At 41.2% G+C, this 27,770-nt stretch overlaps 1 protein-coding gene across 1 annotated transcript in view; it reads left to right on the top strand.

The window, feature by feature from the left end:
• The window catches only part of TMEM132D (transmembrane protein 132D), an 840,815-nt gene that overhangs the window by 206,848 nt on the left and 606,197 nt on the right, over positions 1 to 27,770 (top strand). The window contains exon 2 of the mRNA XM_061140703.1: positions 21,465 to 22,353. Coding sequence (XP_060996686.1) covers positions 21,465 to 22,353 — 889 coding nt within the window. The remainder of the gene's footprint in view (positions 1 to 21,464; positions 22,354 to 27,770) is intronic.

Raw genomic sequence — 27,770 nt, 5'->3', positions numbered from 1 at the left:
GTAGGAAACAGTTACAAGAGATGGTGCTGCTAGTGTGTCTGGACCTTGACTTTTCATGCTTCTGGACTTTTTAGATTTGGGGTTAAAGAAATTGCTTACTTGCCTAAGTTGATAGATTTGGATTTTTAAATAGCTTTTACAAAAATGCAGATAAGCAAGCAAGCAACACTTACCAAACACCTGAGATTGTGGGTCCTGTCCCCATTTATGTGCACATTTTCGATCTGAGACAAAAAGCATGCATGGGCAAAAGATGAGAGCTCCAAAGGACTCTGTCACGAAGTGCAAAATGACAGGTTTCATGGCACATAAGAAACTGAGTGCACCCTCTTCTCTAGAACACAGATTAAGTTCCTTCATCTGCATGGGCAGAAAAAGCCTTCCATGATGAAATGGCACATGATCTCTTTTATGCGCTGCCATGTATGGTTGTTTAGGTTGTGCACTGTGCAAATGCTCTCATGCTAGAGGAGTCGTGGAGCTAAAGGCCAGTCTGTGTTGTGGTCAGTGAACTGTGCTGGCTATCATGAGCCTCTGTTGGCCTGGGAAGAGGGACACTTACTTCTAATTAACACAAATGTCTTGTATGTTAGTTTCAGGCCTGGCAGAACTCCACCGTAGTGTTACCCTGCTCCGCTACTACCCCCAGATGCTGAATGTCCCTAAAAACTAGATGCTATGATCATGTGGACTGAGCCCCGTGTTAATTCATCATTGACAGCTATGTTAGTTTTCTGTTGCTTTTAGTGACTTGACATGACACAAATTTGTTATCTTTCAGGTCTGTAAGTTTGATGTCCAACACACATCTCTCTGAGCTAAAATCAAGGTGTCATTGCAGCAACATTCCTTTCTGGAAGTTTTAAGGGAGAATATTTCCTTGATTCTTCAAGCTTCTAGAAGTTGCCTTCATTCCTTGGCTCCTGGCTCACTACCTCCTTCAACACCCAAGAGAGAATGTTGAGTCTTTCATATCCCATCACTCCAGTTTCCACTTCTGCCTCCCTCTTCCACTTTTTACAATTTGAAGTATAGTTGATGTACAGTATTATATGTTACAGGTGTATAATGCAGTCATTCACAATTTTTTAAGTTTATATTCCATTTATGGTTATAAAATAACAACATTCCCCATGTTGTACAGTATATCCTTATAGATTATTTTATACCTAATACTCTTTGTATCTCTTACCCCTCTAGCCCTTCATTGTCTCTCCTGCTTCCCCTTCTCCTCAGGTAACCTCTAGTTTGTTCTCTTTAAGTCTGCTTCTTTTTGTTATATTCACTAGTTGGTTGTAGTTTTTTATATTCCACATATTAGTGCTAACATTTGTCTTTCTCTCTGACTTATTTCTCTTAGCATAATAGCCTCCAAGTCTATCCATGTTGCTGCAAACGGCAGAGTTTTATTCTTTTTATGACTGAGTAGTATTTTGATGGGCTTCCTGGTAGCTCAGCTGGTAGAGAATCCCCCTGCAGTGCAGGAGACCCTGGTTTGATTCCTGGGTCGGGAAGATCCCCTGGAGAAGGGATAGGCTACCCACTCCAGTATTCTTGGGCTTTCCTGGTGGCTCAGATAGTAAAGAATCTGCCTGTAATGCAGGAGACCTGGGTTTGATCCCTGGTTTGGGATGATCCCCTGGAGGAGCGCATGGGAACCCACTCTAATATTCTTGCCTGGAGAATCCCCATGGACAGAGAAGCCTGGTGGGCTACAGTCCATTGGGTTGCAAAGAGTCGGATATGATTGAGTGGCTGACCACAGCACAGCACAGTATTCCATTGTATGTACATACCGTATCTCTTTTATCCATCCATCTGTGATACTTAGGTTTCCTCCATATCTTGGCAGTCATCTAAACATGTAAGACAAGTATTAACAGATGTGAAAGAAATCGACAGGAGGACAGTAATAGATATGAGGGGACTTTAACACACCTTTTACATCAATGGATACATCATCTTCCACTTTGAAGGACCCACTGTGATGGCATTGAGCCCACACAGATGTTCCAGAATGATCTCTCATCTCCTGGTCCTTATCATCATTGCATCCGCAGATGCAATGCATGGATGCATCATTGGATGCATCGTTGCATCCTTTTGCTGTGTCACATACATGTTCACAAGCACTGGAGTCAGGTGAGGCTCTTGGGAGGAATAGTCTTCCACCTACTACATTTCTTAGAAAATTTGGTCAATTATTCCTGGACTTGTTTTAAGATTTTTAATTTCTGGGCTAAATTCAATGGACCTTGTTTCCAAACAGGCACATGCTCTCATGTAGCTAACTAGTTAGTTAACTGTTTAGGGAGAGTCACTGTTATCCTCACCAGCAACCCCTGTTGGTCAGTTGACATTGGGAGCCCTTTTTCTATGCAGCTGGGTGATCAGAACTCATCTAACTTTCCAGGTAACTGAGTCAGAACATTGCCCTGGAGGATCTCATTCATCATCCTGTGTCCTTTTGATTCAGGGATGGCTCTTTCCCCAGCTGCATTGTTTTTAGTCTGTAAAGATTTCATGTTTTTACAGTTGCATTCAAATCACACTTGAGACTGCCAACCTGAAGCTGCTTAGACTAGGGAAGTAATTCCCGAATCTTTCCAGGGCTGGCATCTTTCTGGATTGCCTTCCTGTATCTGCCCTTTCGGAATTAGGACCTCTCACCTCTGGTAACTTGGATATTGCAAAGTGATAAGTGAATGATCATCTTCTGCTTGGAAATAGATCTGTTCCGTTCTTCAGTTGAGGTTTTGTTGTTTTCTGGGATGGTCATGATGACTTCCTACACAGGCTATGCTCTGTGATTCTGTTCCTTTGTTTGATACTGTGCTGGGTCTTTATGGAACATCCCAGTGGTACCAATGCGAGCCGTTGCAGGAGAGTGCAGAGGTGGTTGGCAAGAGTGGGCCGAGTGAGACTGAAAATTTCATATCCTCACAGGCATGGGACCTGGAAGACACCCCCAGCCTCTTTTCTTCTTCCCTGTTAAAAGACAATTTTCAGAAGGAGGTAAGCTCATGACTGTCCTACGGATATAACATGAAGACGTTAAAATTTTTATGTAGCTCATTAATGAAATGGGGACATCCAGCAGGTGTGATAGCTGATCCCAAGGAGAAGGCAGAGAAGCACAGGAGGAATGTCAAAATTCACACCTGCGGACACAAAACTGACTTTTCCAGTAGTGGGGGAGGAGTGGTCCCTCTGCCAGAGAGAGCTGATGTGCATTCCTATAGACAAAATTTATTTTGAATTACTCTGTGTTATCTACGGCCTTATAAAATAGTTCCCATAGCATCACACTCTGAAAATCTTGAACGGTGTGAAAAGTTTCCACGAAAGCGCAGAGTTCTGTCTCTGCCCCCATTTCTATTAGATAAACTCGCCTCTGAGCAGCCTGTACCGTTGTTGGCACTCTTGACTTTTCTCTGATTGCAGGTCTGAGTTTGCTGTCCTGTGAACCTCAGGCAGGAGTGCTTGGCAGTGGTTGCTATTTTCTGATGGTATTATTTTTCTTGCCCTGTTATCCCCTCCCCCTTGCCCTCCTCCCTCCTCCACTCCCTCCTCCCTCCCCCTCCTCCTTCTCCATCTCCTCTTATCTCCTCCTTCTCTTCCCTCTTGCCTTCTTGTTCCCTTGCTATCTCTTACCCTCTTTTCAGAGAATTTGGTGTACTGATTAAAAATCTCAAATCCACTTAGCCCTCAGAAAACATGAGAGGGAGGAAAAAGTTGTTTATGGGGTTTTCAATCCCTGAACTAATTCAATATTAATATAAACAAGTTTTTTAAAATTACGAGATGTGACACTCTACCAATTTTAATATAAATATAAGCAACTTAACGAAGCACACCCCCTGCATACTGAGTGTGTGCATCCAGGCTGCTGGGGATGCTTACACATTGTCAGGGCAGAGATTAGAGATGAAGTCAGTGCTCTGTATTCAGGCCTTGTCTTCCTCACTAGAGTGTATTTCAGTGGGCTTTCAGGGGGGTTCAACAGTGATGACCATCTCAGGGGAAAGTCTGGGGTTAATGAATTGCTGACCCTGAGCCTGAGAGATTGGCTTTGAGCTATTTGTCCATTATCCTTTCATTTATCCATTTGTTTATTCTGTCATTCATGCATTTACTCAATGTCCTTCTGTGCCCTGGTATTGTTCTGGGTCCTGAACCTATAGCTATGAACAAGTGGTGTCAGATGTCTGCCTCCAAGATCCCAGCAAAGAAGGCGGGGCCTTCAGGTTTCATCAAGAAAAGACATAGAAAAGGCAATTTAGGATGGGAAGGAACTAAGGAGGGCAGGAGGCAGTGACCAGAGAGGCCCCTTCAAGGTCCTGCTTGTTCTGAGACCTGTACACGGAGGAAGAGTTAGCCGTGCAGAAGGGATAGCGTTTCAGGAAGAAGGGGCCACTGCAAAGGCCCTGCAGGCGTTTGTGCATTTGAAAAAGGGCATGAAGGGCAGTGTGCATGGATGGATGTGGGCTGGGGAGTGGGGGAAGGTTACAGTGGAAGACAGAGGTCACAGCTATGTCATGCAAGACTTTGTACATGGCTTTGCATGGTATCTCAAGGTATCTGCTTTGTTCACCCTTATTCTCCTTCTGATTAGTTCTCAGATGAGTTCCCAGGTCAAGGATGCAGTAAATATGTGGTTCTCGAAGTATGGCCCCTTGACCAGGTGAATGAGCCTCACTTGTTAAAATACAAATTCTTGTTTCCACCCCAGACCTACTCCTTCTGAATCAGAAGCTCTGTGGTGAAGCTCCACCACAGCAAGCCCTCCAAGTAATTCCCAGTGCTGACCAGAGGGTGAGAATCCTTGTATGCAATGACAGCAAGAGAGTTTTGTTTCTCTGTTTGATTCTTTGCAGTCTTACAACTGTGTGAGAGTCAGAACTCACACCCCCCCACCCCTTTCAGCCGTATTTGCCAGATAGAATCATCATAGTTTTTATTGTTGTTCAGTCACTCAGTTGTGTCTGACTCTTTGGAACCCCATAGACTGCAGCATGCCAGGCTTCCCTGTCCTTCACTATCTCTCAGAGCTTGCTCAAACTCATGCCCACTGACTCAGTGATGTCATCCAACTCATCCTCTGTCGTCCCCTTCTCCTCCTGCCTTCAATCTTTCCCAGCATCAGGGTCTTTCCCAATGAGTCAGTTCTTCACATCAGGTGGTCAAAATTTGGAGCTTCAGCATCAGCATCTGTCCTTCCAATGAATATTCAGGACTGATCTCCTTCAGCATTGACTGGTTTGATCTCCTTGCTGACCAAGGGACTCTTAAGAGTCTTCTCCAGCACCACAGTTCAAAAGCATCAATTCTTTGTCTCTCCGTCTTATTTCTGGTCAAACTCTCACATCCATATATAACTACTGGAAAAACCATAGCTTTGACTATACGGACCTTTGTTGGCAAAGTGATGACTCTGCTTTTCAATACGCTGGCTAGGTTTGTCAGAGCTTTTCTTCCAAGAAGGAAGTATCTTTTAATTTCATGATTTACAGTAGCTATGGAATTTGTATGCAAAAATTCAAGTGAAACCTGACTGGTGAGGATGGGACCAAACCTTCTCATCAGATTGTCTAGGATGCCTGGCTAGTTACATTTTTCAAAATTACGTTGGATTTATCATTCCCCCTTTTTCCTAAAAGAGCGTTTACAACACATTATTTAAAGTAGTCTTGCAATTTCTTAAGTAGGAAAAAAAAAATTCTCTGAGGTAAGCGCGACGTCCATTTGAACAAACACAAAAAATTCTTCTGCAGAGAACTTCCCTGGTGGTCCAGTGGTTAAGAATTCGCCTGCCAATGAAGGTGACATGGGTTCGACCCCTGGTCTGGGAAGATTCCACATGCCATGGGGCAACTAAGCCCATGCGCCACAGCGACTGAGCCCTTGCTCTAGAGCCTGTGCTCTGCAACTAGAGAGTAGCCCCCACGTGCCACAACTAGAGAAAAGCCTGCATGCGGCAACCAAAGCACAGCCAAAGATAAATTTATTGAATTTTTTAAAAAACAGGGTGCTTTAAGGGGGATCCAATTATGACTAAAAAAATTCTTCTGCAGATGGATTTTTACATGTTTGCAGTCATCCATGCATTTTTACACATTATATAGGAGAACCATTTTGTGGAAATTGGCTAGAATAGTTGTTCTTCAAACTGTAGCATTTAACAGAATCTCTTGGGAGGTTGTGAAAGCAAAGATTACTGAGTCCCAGCTAGAGTGTCTGGATCAGCGGGGCTGTAGCAGGACCTGAGAATTTGCATCTCCAACAGGCGATGCTGATGTTGCTGCCAACACCACCAGGACTACACGTAGAGCTCCCGTTGCTGGAACACAGAGTTCAAAAAGCTATGACTCTGTCTTAAAGATAGGATTAGATTCAGCTGTGAGTAACACGCTGCAACATAAACAGTGGCTGAAACAAACTAGAAATTTATTCTTGTTTGCATAAATGTCCCAGCTAATGTGGTGGCTCTCGGGTCATCTGGAAACTGTACCTTCTCTGTCTTGTCTTTCTAAAACATGCTATTCCTCCTCAATATTGTATGCACCACTATTTGTTATCCATTAACCTGTTGAAGGACACCTCGGTTACTTCCAAGTTTGGCAGTTATGAATAAAGCTGCTGTTAATATTCCCGTATAGGCTTTTGTGTGGACATACATTTCCCACTCCTTTCAGTAAATATCAAGGAGCATGATTGCTGGATGGTATAGAAAAAGCATGTTTAATTTTACAAGAATTGACAAACTTGTCTTTGAAAGTGGCTGTGCCATTTTGCATTCCCACCAACACCGAATGAGGGCTCCTCTTGCTCCACATCCTCGCCAGCCTTTGATGTCATCAGTGTTTTGGATTCTGGCTATTTTATGAGGTGTGTAGTGGTTATTTAGCTGTTTCATTGGATATTTAGTTTGTTCCTTTTTTTAAACTTTAAACCTGATCTGCCCTGAACATTCTTTCCGTGTAAACATTTATGAGCATTTCTTTATTTTTTCATGTCTAGCAATAGATTGCAAGGTGTGCACTGAATGGGTCAGAGAGAAAGGGAACTCCAAACGTCTCTTAGATATTGTCAAGTTCTCTTCCGGAAATATGACACGTGTTATGCTTCCACTCAAGTTTTGTATGAGAGCATAACGATGACTAAACTCCAGGAAGCATTGTTCATTGTGATTTTAAAAACTCTTCATCAAGTCTACAAGGAAAGATCGATTGTATTGAGCATGACATGAATTTTATCTCTACTTTCAAAATTTGGTAATAACAGATCCTGGTCTCCTTCATCCCGTCTAAGTGGGTCTTCTACACTCACTTTGTTTGGAAGATCATTGCAATTGTGTATTCATTCCTCGGATGGTCAGAGAGTTTGTTGTGGCCTAATATATATATAATATATATATGTCACTGGCATGCATATATATGTACCTGGCATACATATGTACAGTTTCCTAAATTGTAAAACTGGAGTGGTGGTTCTCTAATGGGAATGAGTTTTCTTCCCAATTAGGGTTGCCAGACATAGCATATAAGAATACAGGGTGTCCAGCTAAATTTGCTTTTCAAATAAACATTGAATGGCCCATGAAATATTTGGGAGTGACTAAGAAGAGTACTCGTTATTATTCTGAAAATCAAATTTAAATGGGTGTCTTGTATTTATGAGGCAACTTTACCCTGAGGTGCATTTGCGACTGTTTAGAGACATTTGTGGTTGTCATAACTGAACAGGGGAGTTCTGGCATCTAGTGAGTTGAAGTCAAGGATGATGATAAATATTCAACAATGTACCATCCGCAGAAAGACTCATCCTCAGTAGTGCTGGGGTGGAAAGACCTTGGTTAAGACTGTCTGAATTTCCGTTTAATTTCCAGGCTTTTGCAGTTAGCTAGTGAAATGTAAAGGCTGGCAGGGACTAAGTATGATTAATATATGTGGGAATGTGTAACTCTCCTTACAGCCTTCCTGTCTCAGGTTACAGACCTACTTGACTGGCCATGCTTCCATCTGTGTACCCTGGTTTATTTTTCTTCATGGCACTTACTGCTGCGTGAAATTACATTACATGGGTTTATTTCTTTACTTGTGTTTTAATCTGCCTTCCTCACTAGGATGTGAGCCTCGTGAGGATAGGGATATTACTCTATTTAATTCCATCTCTCCAGCACCTTGGACAGCACCCGACACATCCATTTGTGCCATGAATGACAAGATGAATAAAGGCAGAGAGGTATCTTGCTTTTAAAAGAACTCTACAGATGCCAAACATATTACTCATAGCAAATTATTCTTTAAGCTAGAGTGCTTCTCACACTTAAATCTACACTTAAATCGGCTGCATTTGCCACCGGCTACATTCTTTAGTTGTTACATTCCTTGGGGAAGCTGCAGTCAGATACCAGCTTCCTGAATCATTCAAAGTATGAAAGAAAATGTGCTTGAGAAATGAAGACAAATTCCCTTCTGAAATATCAGAAGCGACAAACTGGTGTTTTAGAAACAAATTAAGAGCCATGTGTATAAAGTAAATGTGCTCATCCCAAGGAGAAAAGAGAAGATGGATCTAGAAGGGACTGGATCTAGAAGGGACAAGTATGAAGGGACTGGAATAAGAGAAGATGAGAAAGCAAGGTCTTTTATTGTAATAGCAATGCATAAATATCTCTGGGCATGATTCCTAGAGATTGAAATTTTCCTTCAATGAAGTATATTTTTCCCATATGAAGTTAGAAAAATGGTTAATTGTCCATTTTGGTTAATTTTTAGTGTGGATAACTTAATCTAGAAAAGTATGTTGGTCCCAGATTTATAAATTTCTCTTCTGTGTTATTCTAAAGATCTGGGGGCATCATGAAAGTTTTTAGAGAGTAATTAACTAATATCAGAGTTAATGTTTTGTGTCAAAATTTCAACAATTATAAACTTGAAAAAAATTGGAAAAAAAGCTATTTTGGCAATGCAGTTCCATGTTTTATATTTAAATCTATTTGATGTCATCAAAAAATAAAGTAAATATGTTCATCTGCATATCTGGACCTTTCTCCTATACTTCACGTATGGTGTCCTTGGGGTGGGGGGAGGGATACCGTGCTTTTTCAAGGTCTTCAAAAAGTGTCCTTTTATTGATGCAAATCCCAAAGGACAACCTGTGTCTTTTCCCTGGAGCTCACATTTTCTCAATTAAAGACGACATGACAAGCCCCCCAAACGTGTCCAGCTCTGTGCTGGGTCCTGGGGGCATGCCAGTTGTCATTTTCCAATTTGTGCTACAGCAGCATGTCCTGTAAGCCCTGGACCTGAAAGTCAAGCAGCCACTGTAGACCAATCACCAAGAAGCACCTACTTTCATGTCAACCTCAGCTTTAACAATTATGACTCTTGGACTTGATGTGTGAGTTCTATTTTTCCAGTGTTCATTAAGATATGCATGGGGCTTTCCCAGTGGCTCAGTGGTAAAGAATCCACCTGCCAATGCAGAGGACACAGGTTCTCTCCCTGGCCTGGCAAGATCCCACATGCTGCAGAGCAACTAAACTTGAGTGCCACAACCATTAAGCCTCTGCTATAGAGCCTGGGAACCTCAACTGCTGAGTCCATGTGCCGCAGCTGCTGAGGCCTGTGCATCTAGAGCCTGCGGTCTGCACCAAGAGAAGCCACTTCAATGAGAAGCCTATGGACTGCAACTAGAGAGTAGCCTCCACTCACCACAACTAGAGAAAAACCTCGCCCAATAATGAAAATCCAGTACAGCCAAAAATAAATATTTTTTTAAAAAAGAGAGATGCACGGCCAGTTACAAATTTTAAAAATGGTTTTCTTTGTACCACTGTGAATTAACTAATGATTTCATTGATGATTTCATTGATACTCAAGTCATATTCTGCGAAAAGCCTGATTGAACCCAGAAAGATGAACCCAGTAGGGCTGGGTCCTTGACTGAATCCTCGAGGGATGCATTGCTTTGTGGCAAAGGCATCAAGACTGTTGTATTAGAATTCTGTCTCTGTCGCTTGCCACCTGTGTGACTTAAGGCAAGCCCCTTAACCTCTCTGAGCCTCAGTTTCCTCACTGTGATGTGAGGATGATAAAAAGTACTTAATGCATGGGGTTATTGGGAGTATTATGTTCATTGGTCATTCTAGAGCATTTAAAACAGTGTCCAGAATGAAGTAAGTGTAATCATTAAATAATTTCATACCTTAACTGTGATATAAAGCAGTTTATTACCTACCCAAGGAGAAGCACAGAATCAAAGTATTGCATAGAAGTGGAGATACCATTTGACTGGGGTTCCTAGGGAGGATTTCTTAGATCTGGAGGCCCTAATATGCAGTGTCCTAGAACAGATGGGCATTTATCTGCTAGAGATTTGCTTTGGGAGAAAGGGCATGGCAACCTGGAGGGTGGGAGCAACAGAGGAGGGAGCCTAGGATTGCATTTGATGAATGACCAGCAGTTGGGTCTGGTTGGGGCGTAGGTTTGATCCTATGGATCTTAGGCAAGATCCTAAGGCTGGGAAGGGAGAATCAAAACCCAGAGATTCTGAATGAGCTACTAAATTTCACATGGAAGTCGTTGAAGAGTTAAGGACATCTTTTTAATGATAACAGAAAATGTGACATGGCCACAGTAGACTGTGAGGAATTCAAACCCAGGCAGCAGACCAACAGGGTACATGTTGGTCTGTGGGGCAAGGGAAGGAGACACCTGTTGGTAGGGTTTGCCAATGTCCGTGATGTAAACACTCTCAGCATGGGAGATTGGCTGCTGAAGTTCCTGGACATGGAGCTGGAAGGAGATGCATAGAATCAGCTCTTGTGAATCTGCACCTGCCAGGTCCAGCACACCATTGACTAGACCTACCTCCTCCAGTCCCCCAGGCTTTGACTAGTTGTGTGACCCTGGTCAGGTGGTTAATCCCTTTGACTCTCAGTTTCCTTATCTACAAAAGGAGGAAAATAATGTAAAACAACATAAATGACATTTGCAGTTATAAAAAGAGAAAGGCAGTGAGGTCAGAAGTGTAAAATTTTTCCCCAGGCTAGTGTTGTCCCAGCAATTGTCCCAGAGGACAATTGTCTCCCCACCCTTAAAGCTCCCTGCCCCCATGCCTGAACTCACAGCCCCTTCCTTCATCCTCAAAGCCAGCAAGAAGCATCTCCTTCTTCTCTGGCCTCCTGACATTCTCTCATTAACACCCTTGTGATGACATTGGTCCCACTGGATGAACCAAAATCATCTCCCAATCTCACAATGTTTAAGTGAATCACAACCACCAAGTGTTCCTTTTGCTATGAAGTCCCATATTTTTAGGTTCCTGGGGTTAGGTCATGGATATCTTTGGAGGGAGGTATTTTTTAGCCCATGACAGTAACCAGAGACAACTGTGTGTGTGCGTGCGCATGTGTTTGAGGAGCTGTTTACAATCATTGGCATAAATACAAGCATGTCTACAGGCATATGTATAATAGTGTCTATATATTGTACATTAATATGTATAGACAAGGGCTTCGCTGGTGGCTCAGATGGTAAAGAATCTGCCTGTAATGCAGGAGATCCAGTTTTGATTCCTGGGTTGGGACGATCCCCTGGAGAAGGGAATGGCAACTCACTTCAGTATTCTTGCCTGGAGAATTTCATTTACAGAGAAGCTTGGAGGGCTACAGTCCATGACTTGACGGAGTGACTTTCAGTTTCATGTATAGACAAAGGAGCAGAGAGATAAAATAGAAGAGGCTTTAGAGTCAAGGACCAGTTTTGCTTGTTTGTTTTTGAAGTTTGAATATACCATGCTTTTAAACTGAGGCAAGCTATCCAGTTGAGAGGCAGAAATAGATGATTTGAAAGCTTGAGAGGGACAAGTGGATCATAAAGACTGGTTTTTGAAGAAGGAGATGCTTATCATCATAGACAAAGACAGGTAACAAATTCTAAGTTGCTAGCAGATTCTCTGGAGGGAAGAGGAGAGAGTTCCTTTCTGGTGGATTCTGAAGTGTAAGTCATCAGCTGAAGGTGTTTTGGGGTTCAGTGGGATGATAGGATTTTGACTGTTGATTATTCATCTCTGTATAGGGCAGCCCTGGTACTCAGGAGCAGGAAGGAGCAAAGTGGGTGAGCTGAGCCAATCAGGAAGTTTGATTTGGGTTTGTGTGTTAAATACTCTCTAATCCAAGTTCCCAGAGGGCACACCTCTCACCTCAGTCTGGGGCCTTTAAGAACTTTGTGAAACTCATAGGATATCTAGTGTGTCCCAGCTCTCAGTAAAGCCATCTGTTTTCCGTCTCATCTCTGACATATTCGTCTGTGACCCAGTATAAAGGCACAGGAAACAGGAAGTGCCAGGGTTTCCCAAAAACCACAGTGATTGTGGAGTTTGCTATGTAAATAGGTCTTGTCATTCTAAGCACTCTGAGACCCTTCTGGTCCAAGAAGAGACCTTCTTGCACTTTTGGGGAAAGCTATCCAATTCAGGTTAAGTTGGATGTTGTTTGTGATATTGGGGTTTTGGAATGCATTTTTTATTCTTCTTATATTGGAGAAGGAAAATTTTCTCTCCTTCATGTAAGATTTTGTTGTTATTTTCACTGACTTTTAAGAGAGAGGACCAGAGTGGAGCTAATATTCCTTCAGTTTGATTTATTAAACTGAAATTCCAAAATATTTTCCCATAGTAATAAGGTTATGAATCTATTCAAATTTGTATATTTTCTCCTTGATCATTAGTCAAGTTGAATGCATATTTTTTCCTTGGCAATAAAGAACTTCTATAACATTTTCCAATCACTAGACAGAAAAAAATAAGGGCATATAAAAATAAATCCAGTAAAGGAGAAGAAATGGAAAAAACAACCCACACAGTATTATGGGACATTTAAACATAAAATAAGATAGCAGGAATAAATCCAAACAAATCAATCAAGTAAAGGCTTATAATCAAATTCTATTTAGACATCAACACTAAAGAAAAATACACAGATCATTGAAAATAAAAGCAGGCAAAACGTTGCATTAAGAAAATGTTTACAGGAATCAGAGAAATCTGAGATGGATGGCTGTATTAATTTCAGGAAAAAAAATATGTTCAAAGCCAAAAACATTAAGAAGGACCAAAGGAAAGTTTTGATTATTGGCAACAGGAGACATAATACACAAGAATTTATCATGGTCATGATTTCTTAGGTACTGTCTAACATATTGAGGACAGGTATGGTCTTGTGTTTTTGAAATATAAGAACCTAACCATTTCAGAATCCCTGGGAAATAATTAAACATACCTTTCTCAGACATTTATAAATATAGCAGACAAAACTAAGAGATTCTATAGTAAAATTGAGAGTACGGTTACCAAAAGACCACCATAGGGGACCAATTCATCCCACATGATATCTTTTAGGACTTGTCAGTATCTCTGGCCCATTGATATTGTATATTTGCTTTCCAGATTTATACCAGCTTTTCCTATTTTTTCTTTTAGACTGTTTCATGAGGATTTTCTGTGGAAGCATATGTAAATGAACGATCTTAATCTGCCATCTGCAACAATCCATTTTATGTTTGTTTTTTAAATTTAGCATTTCTTTGGCTTAATTTTCAATTTTGTTATCTTTTATACTATTATTTCTTAACTTTGGTTTTATCATTTTTTCCTTATAATTTTTTTGTTCTGTTTGGGATTTCTCTTTTCTTGAGTAGAATGCTTAGTTTACCAACTTGCTTCTGTTTTGTTTAATACTGATAGTATTGAAGATTGTATGACTTTCCTTTTGACTATGTCTTTGTCTGCTTCACAGGCTTCCCTAGTGGTTCAGATGGTAAAGTATCTGCGTGCAATGCAGAAGACCTGGGTTCAATTCCTGGGTCAGAGAGATCCCCTGGAGAAGGGAATGGCTACCCACTCTAGTATTCTTGCCTGGAAAATTCCATGGACAGAGAAGCCTAGAGGGCTACAGTCTATGGGATCGCAAAGAGTCAGACACAACCAAGCAACTAACACTTTGGCTGCTTCACATATGTTTTGATGTGTACTATCAATTGTTATTAGGATTTGTAAATATAGTGCAATTAAAAACTTTCTTTTAATTTTGTATTCAAGAACAGTTTAGTAGTTTTTTTTCCCAAGTGAGTAGCACTGTTTCTGTTTTTCTGTTGTTATTAATTTATATTTTATCATATATGCTTATGGGCTGCAATTTAAATTCTTTTTGTGAAATTTTTGGTTTTTCTTGTGACTTCCTATATGATGTCTGGCAAGGGGTTATGAACAGCATATATAAGAGTATCCTCTGTAGAGATTACAACTTCATAATTCATATTATTTACATCTTCATAGCCTTACTTTTTCATCTTTCATAAGTCAGACGTTGGAAAAGAAGGTATATAAAATTTTCAAAAAATTAGTAGCTGTCAGTTTCCAATTGTAACTTTAATTTTGGAGATATATTTTTGCATAGAATATTTATTACTATATGTGCACTATGAATTGTATCTTTCCACAAAAATTAAGACCTTTAACCCAGGTAGTTATTTTTTCTCTGGAATTTACTTTATACTCTGATATTAAAGTTGTGTTATTTTTTTCACCCCCTATGAAATATCTGTGCTCAGATTTTTTTTTAAAATGTCCCAGTCACTTTATTTAGTTCTCTTGCAGACAATTTAAACTTACTTTCTTATGATTTTTGAGTCATCCTGTCAGTCTTTCTTTTCACAGGAGAGTTTAACTCATTTATACTTAGTGTCGTAATTAACAAATTTGTTCTTATTCCTTTCATCATGTTTTACACTTTTTATCAATTTTCTTTCTTGATTATCAATTTTCTTTATTTTCAATGTATCATTTGATGAGCTGTTTCTGTTTTCTCTCTTTCTCTCTCTCTCCCTTCCCAGTTTGTAAGCCAAACAGCTTGATTTTAAACTTATAAAAAAGTACAGTTAAATATATATTTGTTTGGTTACTGTTGATAAAAATAAAGCCATTTCTATGGCAAAATTAGTACACTTTTACTTTTTTTTCTTTTCATGCTTCTTTTGGGATTTTTACCAAGTTTATGATTTTTAAAAGATACAATATTTGGATTATGAATCTTTTTTGATCAATAACTATTTTGAGCTTCTTGGTTTTGCCTATGTTTTAAACTTTATTTGAATTTATTCTATGCTTAAATGTTTTTGTATTTATGCTATTTTCTTGTTACTGAATATTGTACTTTGATCCACTTCCTGGTTGCCTGAGTAATTTGGTTCAGTGATGTTTGTAAGGAAAAGTAGATAGGATGTAATCTTGCATCTTTCTGTTGTCTTCGCATATTATCAGGACAATCTCTAGTTTAGAGAATTAATTGTTCAATTAGAACATTCCCCATAAGATTTGGGGAAATACTTGTTATTTTATAATAATTAATTTTGTACAGTGGATATGACTGAGGCCAGTTTCATTAGTTTTCTTTCTTTTTAAAGTTTTGTTTTTAAATAAGCACTTATAGAATTATTCATTACTGTGACATTAAGAAATGTCTTTAGGAAATATCTAAAAGTTGGTGTTTACCGTTTTTGTTGGAATTCAGTGGAATATTTATTTACCCCTTGACTGTCTTCCTTTCTCTATTGTCTTTTAATGATTCTTCTTTTGCATTTTTCTGCTACTTTTCTTAGAAGCTCTATTATCTGTATACATATCTAATGTGTCTCATATTTGTTTGCAGTCTGCCACTGATCATTTTCATTTCTTGTCTTTGCCATAGCTTTAGGGAAAGCTTCACAAATTCTCCTTTTTTTTAGGATAAATTCAATTTTCTGCTTTTTCATATCTATTTTATTGCTTCTGAAACCACTTTAAATCCCTTACTTTTAATACTGCCATATCTTCTTCCATCTTGGTCTTATTTCATTATAAAGTACCAAAGGGCCTGCATTTCCTTGATTAGTGAGAGTGTAAAAGTTATTCTGTGTGAAATATACTTTAGTCCTCTGTGGTAACTACTCTTGAAACTGCCTCTTCATCGCCATTTCAAACATCCTTCTTTGATTTTGCAGTTTTTATTTATGAAAAGAAAAACCGTTTTATTCTCCTGTTTTCTGTCTATATTTGCCTTCTCTCTCGTGGTCCTGGAATGAGGGTCATCTCATTGTGCCTTGGCATTTCCCTGGCACAGTGGAGTGGGTTCCTCTTCTCTCCATTCGGTTTTCACCTGCTCTTGTTAGAGCTGTACCGGAAATGTCCACCTGGAAGGGCCCCTGGTCCTCCATTCCTGTATCCGTGATGCTGCAGCTGGAGCAGTGTGGGGATGCATTGGGCTTGCTGATATTCCCAGACCGTGGCTATAACAGTCCTTCTCTCAGTCTGCCCTGGGGGCCAGTTTCCTGTAAATCATTTTGGTGTGGCTTGGACTCAGTCCTCAGGAAGGCTGTGTGACACCTCCCGCCCCAAGTCAGCAAGAAGCCCTGACTGGGGTTTCCGCAGCATGAGTGTGGTCATACTCACTCTTGAGTCGTTCAATTCAGCTGATTACAAATGTTGTCGGCAGTCAGCATAAGGAAGCATTGCTGAGTGCAGAGCATCCCTGGGATGCATGCCCTTTGCTTTTAGAAAGATCAGGTTATTTCTACCAGGCTATTACCTTCTTTTATGATGTCATGCTTAGGGCTACTAAAGTTAGCCAATAAGGATACAGGGTTTCTGGTTACATTTGGATTTCAGATACATGACAAATTTTGTTTCTGTTCTTAATTATAAGCATGCCCCCATGCAACTTTCCTTTCATTAGAAAAGGAAACATAGTTGATCTTCCTGTGTTTCATCTGGCAACTGTCACCATGCTGTATTTTCTGCATGAGGTGTTGGCATCCCATGCGATTTCTCAGGAATTCTCCCAGGCTAGGGCTTGCAATTTGCAGTGAATGTTAGCACAGATGCCGATTTTTACTTATTACCATATTCTCTTAGATACTGCTTTTGAGTCCACTCAAGGGAAATTTTAAAGGTCTGTGCTCAAATTGCCAACTTCCTCAGGTTTCTTAAAGGTATTATTTAGGGGAAATTATTTTTTTTTTCAAAATGTTAAAATTAATAGAAAATCTCTGTGAGGCTGCTTGAGTTGCTTAAAGATGGGAACATGTCACTTCCTTTCAAATAAGCATGGAAGTCACAGCACCAAAATCAAATGTAATTTTTTTTCCTTAATAGATTTGAGATTTACCACATGCAACTTCTTTGTTATTTGGCAACCTTCTCTTTTTTTACATGGAAATGGAGTTCTTTGTTTATAATAGCCATCCCCATGGGGATTCCAGGATACTCAGTTTTACTTCTTAGTCCAGTCTATGCATTGTGGAACACTGTTTTTTTTTTTTTTTAAGGAATGACTGGAAAAGGAAATAACAACTAGCTTTGGGTCACCTTGGAGCATTTTTAAGCAATAGACATTGAGGTCAGATAACCAGGTGAAAACACAAATAGGCCATTTGTGGAATGCAGCTTAGAGATTACTTCCCTTTGAATGATGCCCGTGGTAACCCCTGATTGCTTTCCCAAATAAAGTCAGGGGTCCCACAGCCATTGTTCTTGGGATATGTAATTAACTGCACAATAAAGTTAGGTATTCTCAAGTAGTAGGGATCAGATGTTCAACAGGAACATTCAGGGGGCCTTGGTGTCTGATATTATTCCTTATCTATAACCTGACCATTTATTTGGCTTCAGCAGTGAATAACAGGCTGGTGTGATGACAACCACAATAACTGCTCCAGGTGGTGCCAAGATGTATTTTTAAGAATCAGGGGATCTGTAAGTCTGTTTCCATTTTGTAAATAAATTAATCTGTATCATTTTTTAAAAAGTTATTTATTTATTTATTTTTGGCCTTGCCGCATGGGGGCTTTCTCTTGATGCGGCTCATGGGTGTAGCTGGTCCGCATCATGTGGGATCTTCCCAGACCAGAGATTGAACCCCTGCCCCCTGCATTGGCAGGTGGATTCTTAATCAGTGGTTATTTTTTAAAAATTTATTTACAAAACAGAAACAGACTTAACAGATATCGAAAATAAACCTTTGTTTACCAAAAGGGAAATGTGGTATGGGTAGGGATAAATCAGGAGCTTGGGATAAACATATACACCCTACTACATATATGGCAGATAACCAGCAATGACCTACTATATTGCACGGGAAACGCCACTCAGTATCCTGTGATAACTTATATGAGAAAAGAATCTGAAATAAAATGAATATATATATAAATATGTATAACTTTGCTGCGCACCTAAAACCAACACAGCATTATAAATGAACTATAATCCAATAAAATTTATAAAAGAGAATCAGGGACCTTATTCCATAGAGAGGCGCTTCCCTTCGTTAGTCCCCTGTCATCAAGATTACTTGGAGCTCCTCATAGGGCAAAAGAATGGAGGATTCTAATTATAGAGGGGTGCAACAGAGGAGACAGAGTATAAAGTCCCTATGTAAAAATATAATCAGCTTTTTGTAATACTGGAAGCACCATTCATTCGTTGACTCATTCACTTCTCAAATATTTACTGAGAACCTAATATTTGCCAGGTGCTCGTCTAAGGACTGTGAATAAAACAGAGAAAAGGCCGACGTGTCATCTCTGCTCACTTGCATATAACCCACTGGGGCATGGAGGGAATTACAGCGGAGAATGAAGTCCTGTGATAGGAAAGTATAAGATCCACAGGAGGACATCAGTGGGGCATATAATGCGGAATCGTGCAGTCAAGAGAAGTGACTTTTACAACGCAGCCTGCGATGTCCCAGCAGAGTCGGGGAGGGGGAGTGGTACCCAGAGAAGGGACGAAGGAGGAAGCTTCAACCCTGAACATGAACACACAATTCACTCCCTGTGCTTCACTTGCATGAAAATTCACAAGTGACAATGCACGATTACTGAACATATAAATCCCAAGAGATTTCCAGAATGTTGAGAAAAGTGTAATTCTCCTAAGGAATGAGGTCTCTTATGAAGTCCATGATTTTTTGATGTTTGAAAAAGGAATTCCTAGGTATTAGGTTGAGTCATATGAAATCAGTGCTTGGGTGAATCAAAACTCCTCAGGATATCGGAGGTGTCAGATGGTTCAGGGCCATAGAAGCCTTCATTGCTGAAGTGGAGCTCAGTCTGGCCTGAGCTAGGTGATGCCATGGAATGGAGGGAGCCCTTCCCTCAGGGGTTGTCCATCAACTCAGGAGGAGTTTATGCCAAGCTGACTCCTTGTCCAGTGTAGGATGGACTTTAGCTGAGTGCCCTGCGCTGCTAGAACTGGATGGGGGCTTTCGCCCTCTGGTCAGGCCCCTCCTATAGAGCAGCCCCAGAGAGGCTGAGGGACTTGCCTGTTCTCTCTCGAGATCTGAGCAGCAAAGCCACAGTGAAGACTACTTTCTCTGAGTTTTTTGCTTTCTTCTCTATTCTCAGGCAACTGCCAGGAGGGGTCCAGACTCCTGTAGGCGTCATGTATCAGAAAATGTGCTCACGTGGGCCTCTGAAACAGGTCGGCCCGATGAATGTCAGGGCCTGAGTTGCTTTTATTGCAAAATAACCAGAGAGAATGACAGGGCTAATGAGAAGGGGTCTGGATAATTTGTGGAGCTTTGCCTAGAAAGTCAGTGTTTCCAGAGCCAGTAATTTCCATTTCTAAAGCCCTTTAAATTGGTTCTTGAATTATGTAATCTCTGCTACTGTGTTTTTCTTAGAGAATATAAGGCACATTGTAAAAATAACATTTTTGGATTCTTTTTCTCCCTGAGGGCGGGATTTGTTCAGGAAGGGGTTGGGGGGAAGAAGACTTTCTGTGCATTGGTGTCAGCACAGCTTTCACGAAGGATGTGGAGGCCACAAAAGCGATGGACTTCCCTTAGTTCTTGGGTTTAGGGTCACATGGACTCGACATGATGGGGTTGGCTCATCCCATCTATTTCAGAAGGTTTCCTTCCAGCAGTATCTTTCCAAGGTCTTTTCTGTCCATCTCTCAGCGTAGCCCCCAGGAAAGTACATGACGTCCAAGTAATTTATGATTGTCCATCTTTAAAGTCCTTTATCCTGTTCCCATGGTAAATGTGTCAAGTGTAGAGTATGTATCTGGTGGAACAGGAAGTAGTATTGGGTAAAACATGGACACAGCATCAAGTCACATGCTGAGAAAGTCATTCTTGTTTCCAATCTCAGTCCATCTGGTGGAGCTAATGGGAGCACTCCTCTCTGCTGGATGCCAGCAGTTTCTTAAGACCTTTCTCATGAGGATCTTTCCCTCTTGAGTGAAAGAGAGCACGTCTTAGGCATAAGCCATCACCTCCTAAAAGGCATGAGGACTGCTAGTTGAAAATTAAAGGCATTACTTTGAATTTTCTTCCTTTTTTATTGGAGGATAATTGTTTTACATTGTTGTGGTGATCTCTGCCATACATCTATCATACATCCATATATATATATACACACACACACACACACACCCCTCTCTCATACATATACATATACACATACACACACCCTCCCTCTTGAACCTCCTCTTCCCATATATATATAATTATATATGTGTATATATGTATGCATATATATATATATATATATATACAGCCCTCCCTCTTGAGCCTCCCTTTCCCATATATACATAATTATTTATGCATATAAATATATAATTAATATGTATAAGTATAAATGTATATTTATACCCTTCCCTCTTGAGCCTCCCCTCCTCAGAGCACCAGGCTGGGCTCCCTGAGTTCTATAGCAACTTCCTGCTAGTTACCTATTTTACACATGATAGGGAAGATCCCCCAGGGGAGTGCATGGCAACCCACTGCAATATTCTTGCCTGAAGAAACCCATGGACAGAGGAGCCTGGCGGGCTAAAGTCCATGGGGTCAGAAAGAGTCAGACAGGACTGAAATGCCTCAGCGTAGTGTATAAATTCAATGCTGCTTTGTCAATTTGTACTTTGTTTCTCCTTTCTCTCTCCTTGCCCTGCTGTGTCTACAAGTCCATTCTCTACATCTGCATCTCCATTTCTTCTCTGTAAATAGGTTCATCGGTGCTGTTTTTCTAGATTCCCTATATATGCATTAATATATGATATTTGTTTTTCTCTTTCTGACTTCGCTTTGTATAATAGGCTCTAGGTTTATCCACCTCACTACAACTGACTCAAAATTGTTCTTTTTTACAGCCAAGTAATATTCTCTTGTGTTTGCTTGCTCAGCTTCTGTGCATGGCCAATGAGGCTGGTGGCTGGTACTCTACTTACTCCAGTGGCATCAATTTTTCTTTAAAGAAATACATTTAATATAAAATGAGTTGATTTAAGACATTTTGGATAAAGAATCGCTTAATTAATGCTAAGGCAGGGCAACCCACTATAAAGGGGGTGCAAAGAGGTCTGAAATATTGGTACCACTGTCCTCAAGTTTCTAACCCCTGAACCCCAATTCCTCCCAACAGTGGCTGAAAGCCGAGGCATACTGGAGAGTATCCAGAGGTTCTCTTTGCTGCCCACCTACCTCCCGGTGACCTACCACATCCACCACGCAGACGTGTCTTTCTTCCTCAAGGAAGCCAACCAGGACATCATGAGAAACTCCAGTCTACAGTCGCGGGTGGAGTCCTTTCTGATTTACAAATCCAAGAGGCTGCCCGTCCTGAATGCCAGCTATGGGCCTTTCGCCATTGAGCAGGTGGTACCCCAGGACTTGATGCTCCCCTCCAGCCCCTTTGGATTCACCAGCACGTTTTCTCTGAACTGGAAGCTGAAGGCGCACATCCTGCGGGACAAGATCTACCTGAGCCGGCCCCGCGTGCAGGTGCTGTTCCACGTGGTGGGCAGGGACTGGGACGACCCCGGCCCCGCGCAGAGCCTGCCCTGCCTGCGGGTGTTCGCCTTCCGGGAGACCCGGGAGGTGCGGGGCAGCTGCCGGCTGCGGGGGGCCCTGGGGCTGTGCGTGGCGCAGCTGGAGCTCCCGGCCAGCTGGTTCGGCCCCCCGACCGTGGTGGCCGGGAGGAAGAAGGCGCTGGAGCCCCCCGAGGGCAGCCCCGTGGAGCTCTACTATGCCGTGCAGCCCGGGGACGAGCGCGGAGACTGCGCCAAGGAGGATGCCCGGAGAGGCGGCGGGATGCGGTCTGGCCGTAATGACATCGATGAGTCGGGGCCTCCCTTGCACAGGATCGGGAGTGTTTTTCTTTACCAGACCCCCAGCCGGCCGCCGCTGAGAGAGCTGCGCTTGGATAACCACGTGGCCGTGCAGTACGTGCCAAAGACTGTCAGGCAGGGAGACGTGCTGACTTTTCCGGTCTCCATCTCCAAAAACTCCACGGAGGACCGCTTCACCTTAAGGTGAGCTCATTATCTCTGGGTAGCATCGCCAAGGTCAAGGGCGCTTCTGAGATCCTTCCCCTCTATGTGATGCGTAAATCTGTGTTAGCATCCCTCCACTTTTTGCAGACTCCAATGTTCATTGTCAACTAGAAAGACCAGTTAGAGCTCTCTGAATTGGCAATTGATTCGGTGAAGATGTTTTTAATAGGTTTTTCTGGGCTGCCCCAGGAAAGTCAGGAGCAGGCTGATGTTCTGCCTTGGACCTGGCTTAGGTGGTTCTCAGCAGGTTTTAGGAGAGTTAAATGGCTCAAGTTGATATGAGTCTGCAAATGGGTTGGCAAAAATTCTCAGGAAGGATAGAGGATACAGTTTTGCCAACTTACAATCTCTTCGGAGTGTGTGAGTTCTAAGTACACTTTGTGGTACCAACCTCAAAGTTACCCTTTTGTTTCTCTCTGGAAATAGAGCTTAGTATTCAAAATATAAAAGAGCAGAAAGTGTGAAGGATATCCACTAGAGTTTGTGGAGTGTCTCATATAAAAATTATGCCTAGAGGAGTCATTTAAAATGAGTCCTGTGGGCTTTAAGAAAAAAGAAGGGGTGAGTTTTCTCTTTGAAATATACAAGTAGCATGTGAGGGAAGCTACTTGCCTTGGCTTGATTGGATTTTCATAGCAGTTTTTTTGTTGTTGTTGTTGCATTTGTTTTAAACACACATGAGTCTGATTATAACAACTATTTGGTATAAGTGTTATTAGGTCACTAAATGTGCTCTCACATTGCTACATAATCCAGAATCTTGACCCGAAGTGCCATCTAATCAAGTTTGGTATGACCCCTGAGTGTTACTGGACATGGGACCACATTTATATGTGGGTTTTTAAAGCTTATCCAACAATGATAAGCCCTCTTGTCCCTCTCCCCTGGGGCTCAGTAGCTGTTTTTATTTCTTTGTTTTCTTTTCTTTTTTACTTTGTCTATGTTTATTTCTGCTCTGATCTTTCTGATTCCTTTTGTTCTACTAACTTTGAGTTTGTTTGTTCTTTCTCTAGTTGCTTAACTGTAAGGTTAGGTTGTTTATTTGAGATTTTTCTTGTTTCTTGAGTCAAGATTGTCTTGCTATAAACTTCACTCTTAGAATTGCTTTTGTTGCATCCCATAGGTTTTGGATCGTTGTGTTTTTGTTGTCATTTGTCTCTAGGTACTTTTTGATTTCCTCTGGTTTCTCCAGTGATCCATTGATTATTTAGTAACAAATTGTTTAGCTTCCATATGTTTGTGGGTTTTTTTTTTTTTTTTTTTTTTTTACAGTTTTTTCCTATAATTGATTTTTAATCTCACAGCATTGTGGTCAGAAAAGATGCTTGGTATGATTTCAATTTTATTAAATTTACCATGCCTTGATTTGTGACCCAAGGTGTGATCTATCCTGGAGAGTGTTCCATGTGCTCTTGAGAAAGAAGTGTATTCTGCTGTCTTCAGTTGGAATGTCCTATGAATATCAATTAAGTCTATCTGTTCTAAAGTGTCATTTAAAGCTTCTGTTTTCTCATGAGTTTTCTGTCTGGATGATCCCACTTACATTATGTAAGTGGGATGTTGATGTCCCCTACTGTTCTTTCCTTAAAAAAAAAAATCTGTTTGTTAAGGGGTGGATGAGTTTAAGAGAGAAATCATTCTCTTGCTTATACTTTGCACATTTCAGTTTTGTTGATTGTGACCTAGTGCTGGGAGTTTCCTTTTAATCTCAACCAAAGCCACAGAAACCAGTGGACAGCGTTAACCTCATGATTGAACCTGGCTGATTGTTGGCAGGAAAAACCTTCAGCTGGTGGGGTTGGGGGTGCGTCTGGGGATTAAACACAGGGATTTAGAATGAACAACACATCTGTGGGACTGAGACCTCGTGATCGCTCCCTTCTGTCCTTTGGAAATCAGACCTAGATTCAGCTGGTCATGGGCCCTCCCTCTGCCTGATATGTAGCTTTGTGCTTGGTTTTCCCAGGCTCGACACATTTACATAATATTCTTTGTAGAGATGACTGCCTATCTAGAGAAATATTTTGCCAATGGAAACTCAAGGTCTTGAATAAGAAGTCAATTTCATACTCTGCCATTTTTTTCCATTTGCCAACTACTGCTTGTTGGTTACAAACTAGAATCTCCTAAAGCTTTAACTCTCCAGTAGATGATATTCACATCAGTCTTTATTAGGAAGCAGCTATCAGTGTAGAATTAAATTTCACAAAAATACTGTGCATCTGACCACAATCCATTGCCCACTAGCGTGTTCATGTGAGTCCTGAGGGCAGCCCTGCCATTGGCAAGCTGTGCCATGGCCAAGAGAGGTTTGCTCCTGGGCTATGTATTCAGAGGGATCTAAGTCTTTGCAGATTTAGAAATAAGCATCTTGCCACTTAGAAGTCAAAAGATTGGAAAATTTTAAATGTAGAGCCAAAGTGTGTTTGTTCAGAGTCCATCAATTAGAAAGGTGCTTTCCATTTAAGAAAATAGTAAAATAAATCAGTAAATACTTTACAAATGTGTGTTTAAGTTGGTAAAATAGCACGCTGTCCATCTCTTTAAAAGTTGCATTAATAATATGCCTGCTGAATACTTAACACGCACTAATTACGAATGAGTCTTATCTGTTTATGAAAACAGCTGGTAGGAAACCTGGATCTGGCAATGTCATTAGCCTTTAGTTGGAATTCTCATAATTAGAAAATAATGAAGCTGTGTATCTTTTTTAATGAAGTCAATTTGACACTCATTTAGCACAGCTTCCAAATATTTAGAATTAGCCTGGGTCTGCTCTGTTGTTGTTGTTTAGATGCTAAGTCATGTCTGACTCTTTTGTAACCTCATGGACTGTAGCCTGCCAGGGTCCTCTGTCCATGGGATTTTCCAGGCAAGAATACTGAAGTAGGGTGCCATTTCCTTCTCCAGGGGTTCTTCTCCACTCAGGGATCAAAGATCAAACCTGCATCTCCTGAATTGGCAGGCAGGTTCTTTACCACTGGCCCGTGTGTGTGTGTGTGTGTGTGTGTGTGTGTGTGTGTATACATGTATTAATATATCCATAAAATACTGTGGATATCTGTTAAATGACTAGAGGCATTTCTGTAATATTCAGCATGAACTGATGGCTTTGCTGTGTGCTGTGCTTAATTATTCAATTGTGTCCAATTCTTTGGGACCCCATGGGCTATAGCCTGTCAGACTTCTTCTGTCTATGGGATTTCCCAGACAAGAATACTGTAGAGGGCTGCCATTTCCTTCTCCAGGGAATCTTCCCAACCTAGGGATCAAACCCACGTCTCCTGCCTTGGCAGATGGATTCTTGACCACTCAGCCACCAGGAAGCCCCAGCTCTATCTGGCCATCTGCTGTATATAAAACCCTGAAGGATACAACCATGTATCCTTGGGTGCTTTCCTCTGCAATAGTGACTTGTTTCTAGATTCAGGGATGACAGTGCTATGAAGTTCACAGGTGGGCATATGTTTTGTAGGTCAGGTGCCAATAGAACATATCTCACCACTTCAGAATGGCCAGGGTGGAGAGGGGACCAGATTAATTGCCAGCAACAGAAGGGAGCCCATCCGGATCCAGGACTCCTGCTGCAGACAGTGATTGACCACCTGAAAACTGCCATTTCCCTATCACTTCTGTGCCTGTCATTTCTAGCTGACACACAGAGGCTCGTCCTCCATCCTGAGAACCAAGTTTTATGGTGAAAAAATATCTCCAAGGGCAATTTACAAAAATAGCTGGGTGTGTGCACATGTGTGCGTTAGCCATTGCAAAGAGGAAAACCAGGATGGGACTGTTTGTCGTCTTAGAAGTTCTGTTCTCTCCCGGAGCTCAAGTCTTCCAAAGCAGACCTCCACAAAGGAAGAAAAGCAAAGCACTTTCATTCTTTAAACATCTAAGGATCCCTTTTAATTTCAGAAAATGTTTTCCTTCCAGTGAACAACAGAAGCATCACCCAGCACGTGGACCTTTTTTGCACATTCTCACCACTCCATCCCTTTTCCTTCTCCCACAGAGAGTCAATTTCAGAAGCATCCAAGGCCTCTCGTCACCTGATTATGTGTCTGGAGAATCAAAAAACTCTTTCTTGCTCATCTTCCCCACCTATTCTTAGGTTGCTTCTTCCCACAAGAAGTCAGTTTCAAAGGCTTCTGGTTGTCTGATCTGAATGTAAGCCTGGAGCCAAGTATTTTCATAGTGTTAGCTTGGCTCTCTGACACTCCAGGAAAGGGAGGTGGAAAGGTCCAAAACAGAGATACAGCACTTAGATATGTCTAGGTGCCTTTCTCAAAGTCAGAGATATTTTTAGGTTGGTTAAATGAATGAATGAATGAATGGCTGTCGTGGTGGTGGTGGTTTAGTCACGAAATCATGTTCGACTCTTTTGTGACCCCATGGACTATACCCCACCAGGCTCCTTGGTCCATGGGATTCTCCAGGCAAGAATACTGGAGTGGGTTGCCATGTCCTTCTCCAGGGGATCCTGCCAGGGATCGAACTCACATCTCCTGCATTGCAGGTGGATTCTTTACCAACCGAGCCACCTGGGAAGTTCAAACATCTTGTTAATTATTAACAAATGCATATACTTTGCTGAAGTCTTTGCAGTTTTATATGCTAAATACTCAAGAATTTGTTAAGAATCTTGTGCTTAGAAGGTGGTCAGATCTCAGAGCAGGTCTCTGAATAAGGCATTATTAAGAAGTAGATATTCACTATTCTTGTAAAGATGAGAGATATAAAAGAGGGAAAAAGAACAAAATAAGAATAATTGACAAGAGGACAAAGTGGGCTTGGGGTTGATAAGGCTCAAATGTATTTTTGATGGAAGCTTGCTTTGCAGAAGGTTTTGAGCTTGTTAGAAATAATATGTGGTGTTTTTTGGTGGTTTGGCCCTTAACTTGATTCATTTGACTGATGTAGCCTTTGAACCTGCCTTGAAGCAGGAAAAGTCTATCCTTATTCTATTTCAGGTAAAGTATGCCCTGGTGTACCCAATAATATCCTTAGTTGCATGCCATAAATCCCGGCCTACATAATTTAAGAACATAAATAAACAAAAGAGTTAGTTGAATGTATTCTGTTGGTCTTAAGAATTAATAAGGTATGGGGCCACTGGCCTTGACAATGCACAGTGTGGGAGGAAGAGGATGCCCTTGCTTTATTTTATTTTATTTTTTTTTAATTTTATTTATTTTTTTTATTATTATTATTTTTTTTTTCCAGTGGGTTTTGTCATACATTGATATGAATCAGCCATAGATTTACATGTATTCCCAATCCCGATCCCCCCTCCCACCTCCCTCTCCACCCGATTCCTCTGGGTCTTCCCATTGCACCAGGCCGGGATGCCCTTGCTTTAGATGCAACAGCCTGCTTGCCCAGTACTGCTTCCCCAC

Source organism: Dama dama, chromosome 5, assembly GCF_033118175.1.
Source record: "Dama dama isolate Ldn47 chromosome 5, ASM3311817v1, whole genome shotgun sequence".
NCBI lineage: Eukaryota > Metazoa > Chordata > Mammalia > Artiodactyla > Cervidae > Dama > Dama dama.
Note: the sequence above shows the minus strand (reverse complement) of the source record. Positions and strands in the feature narration are given on the sequence as shown.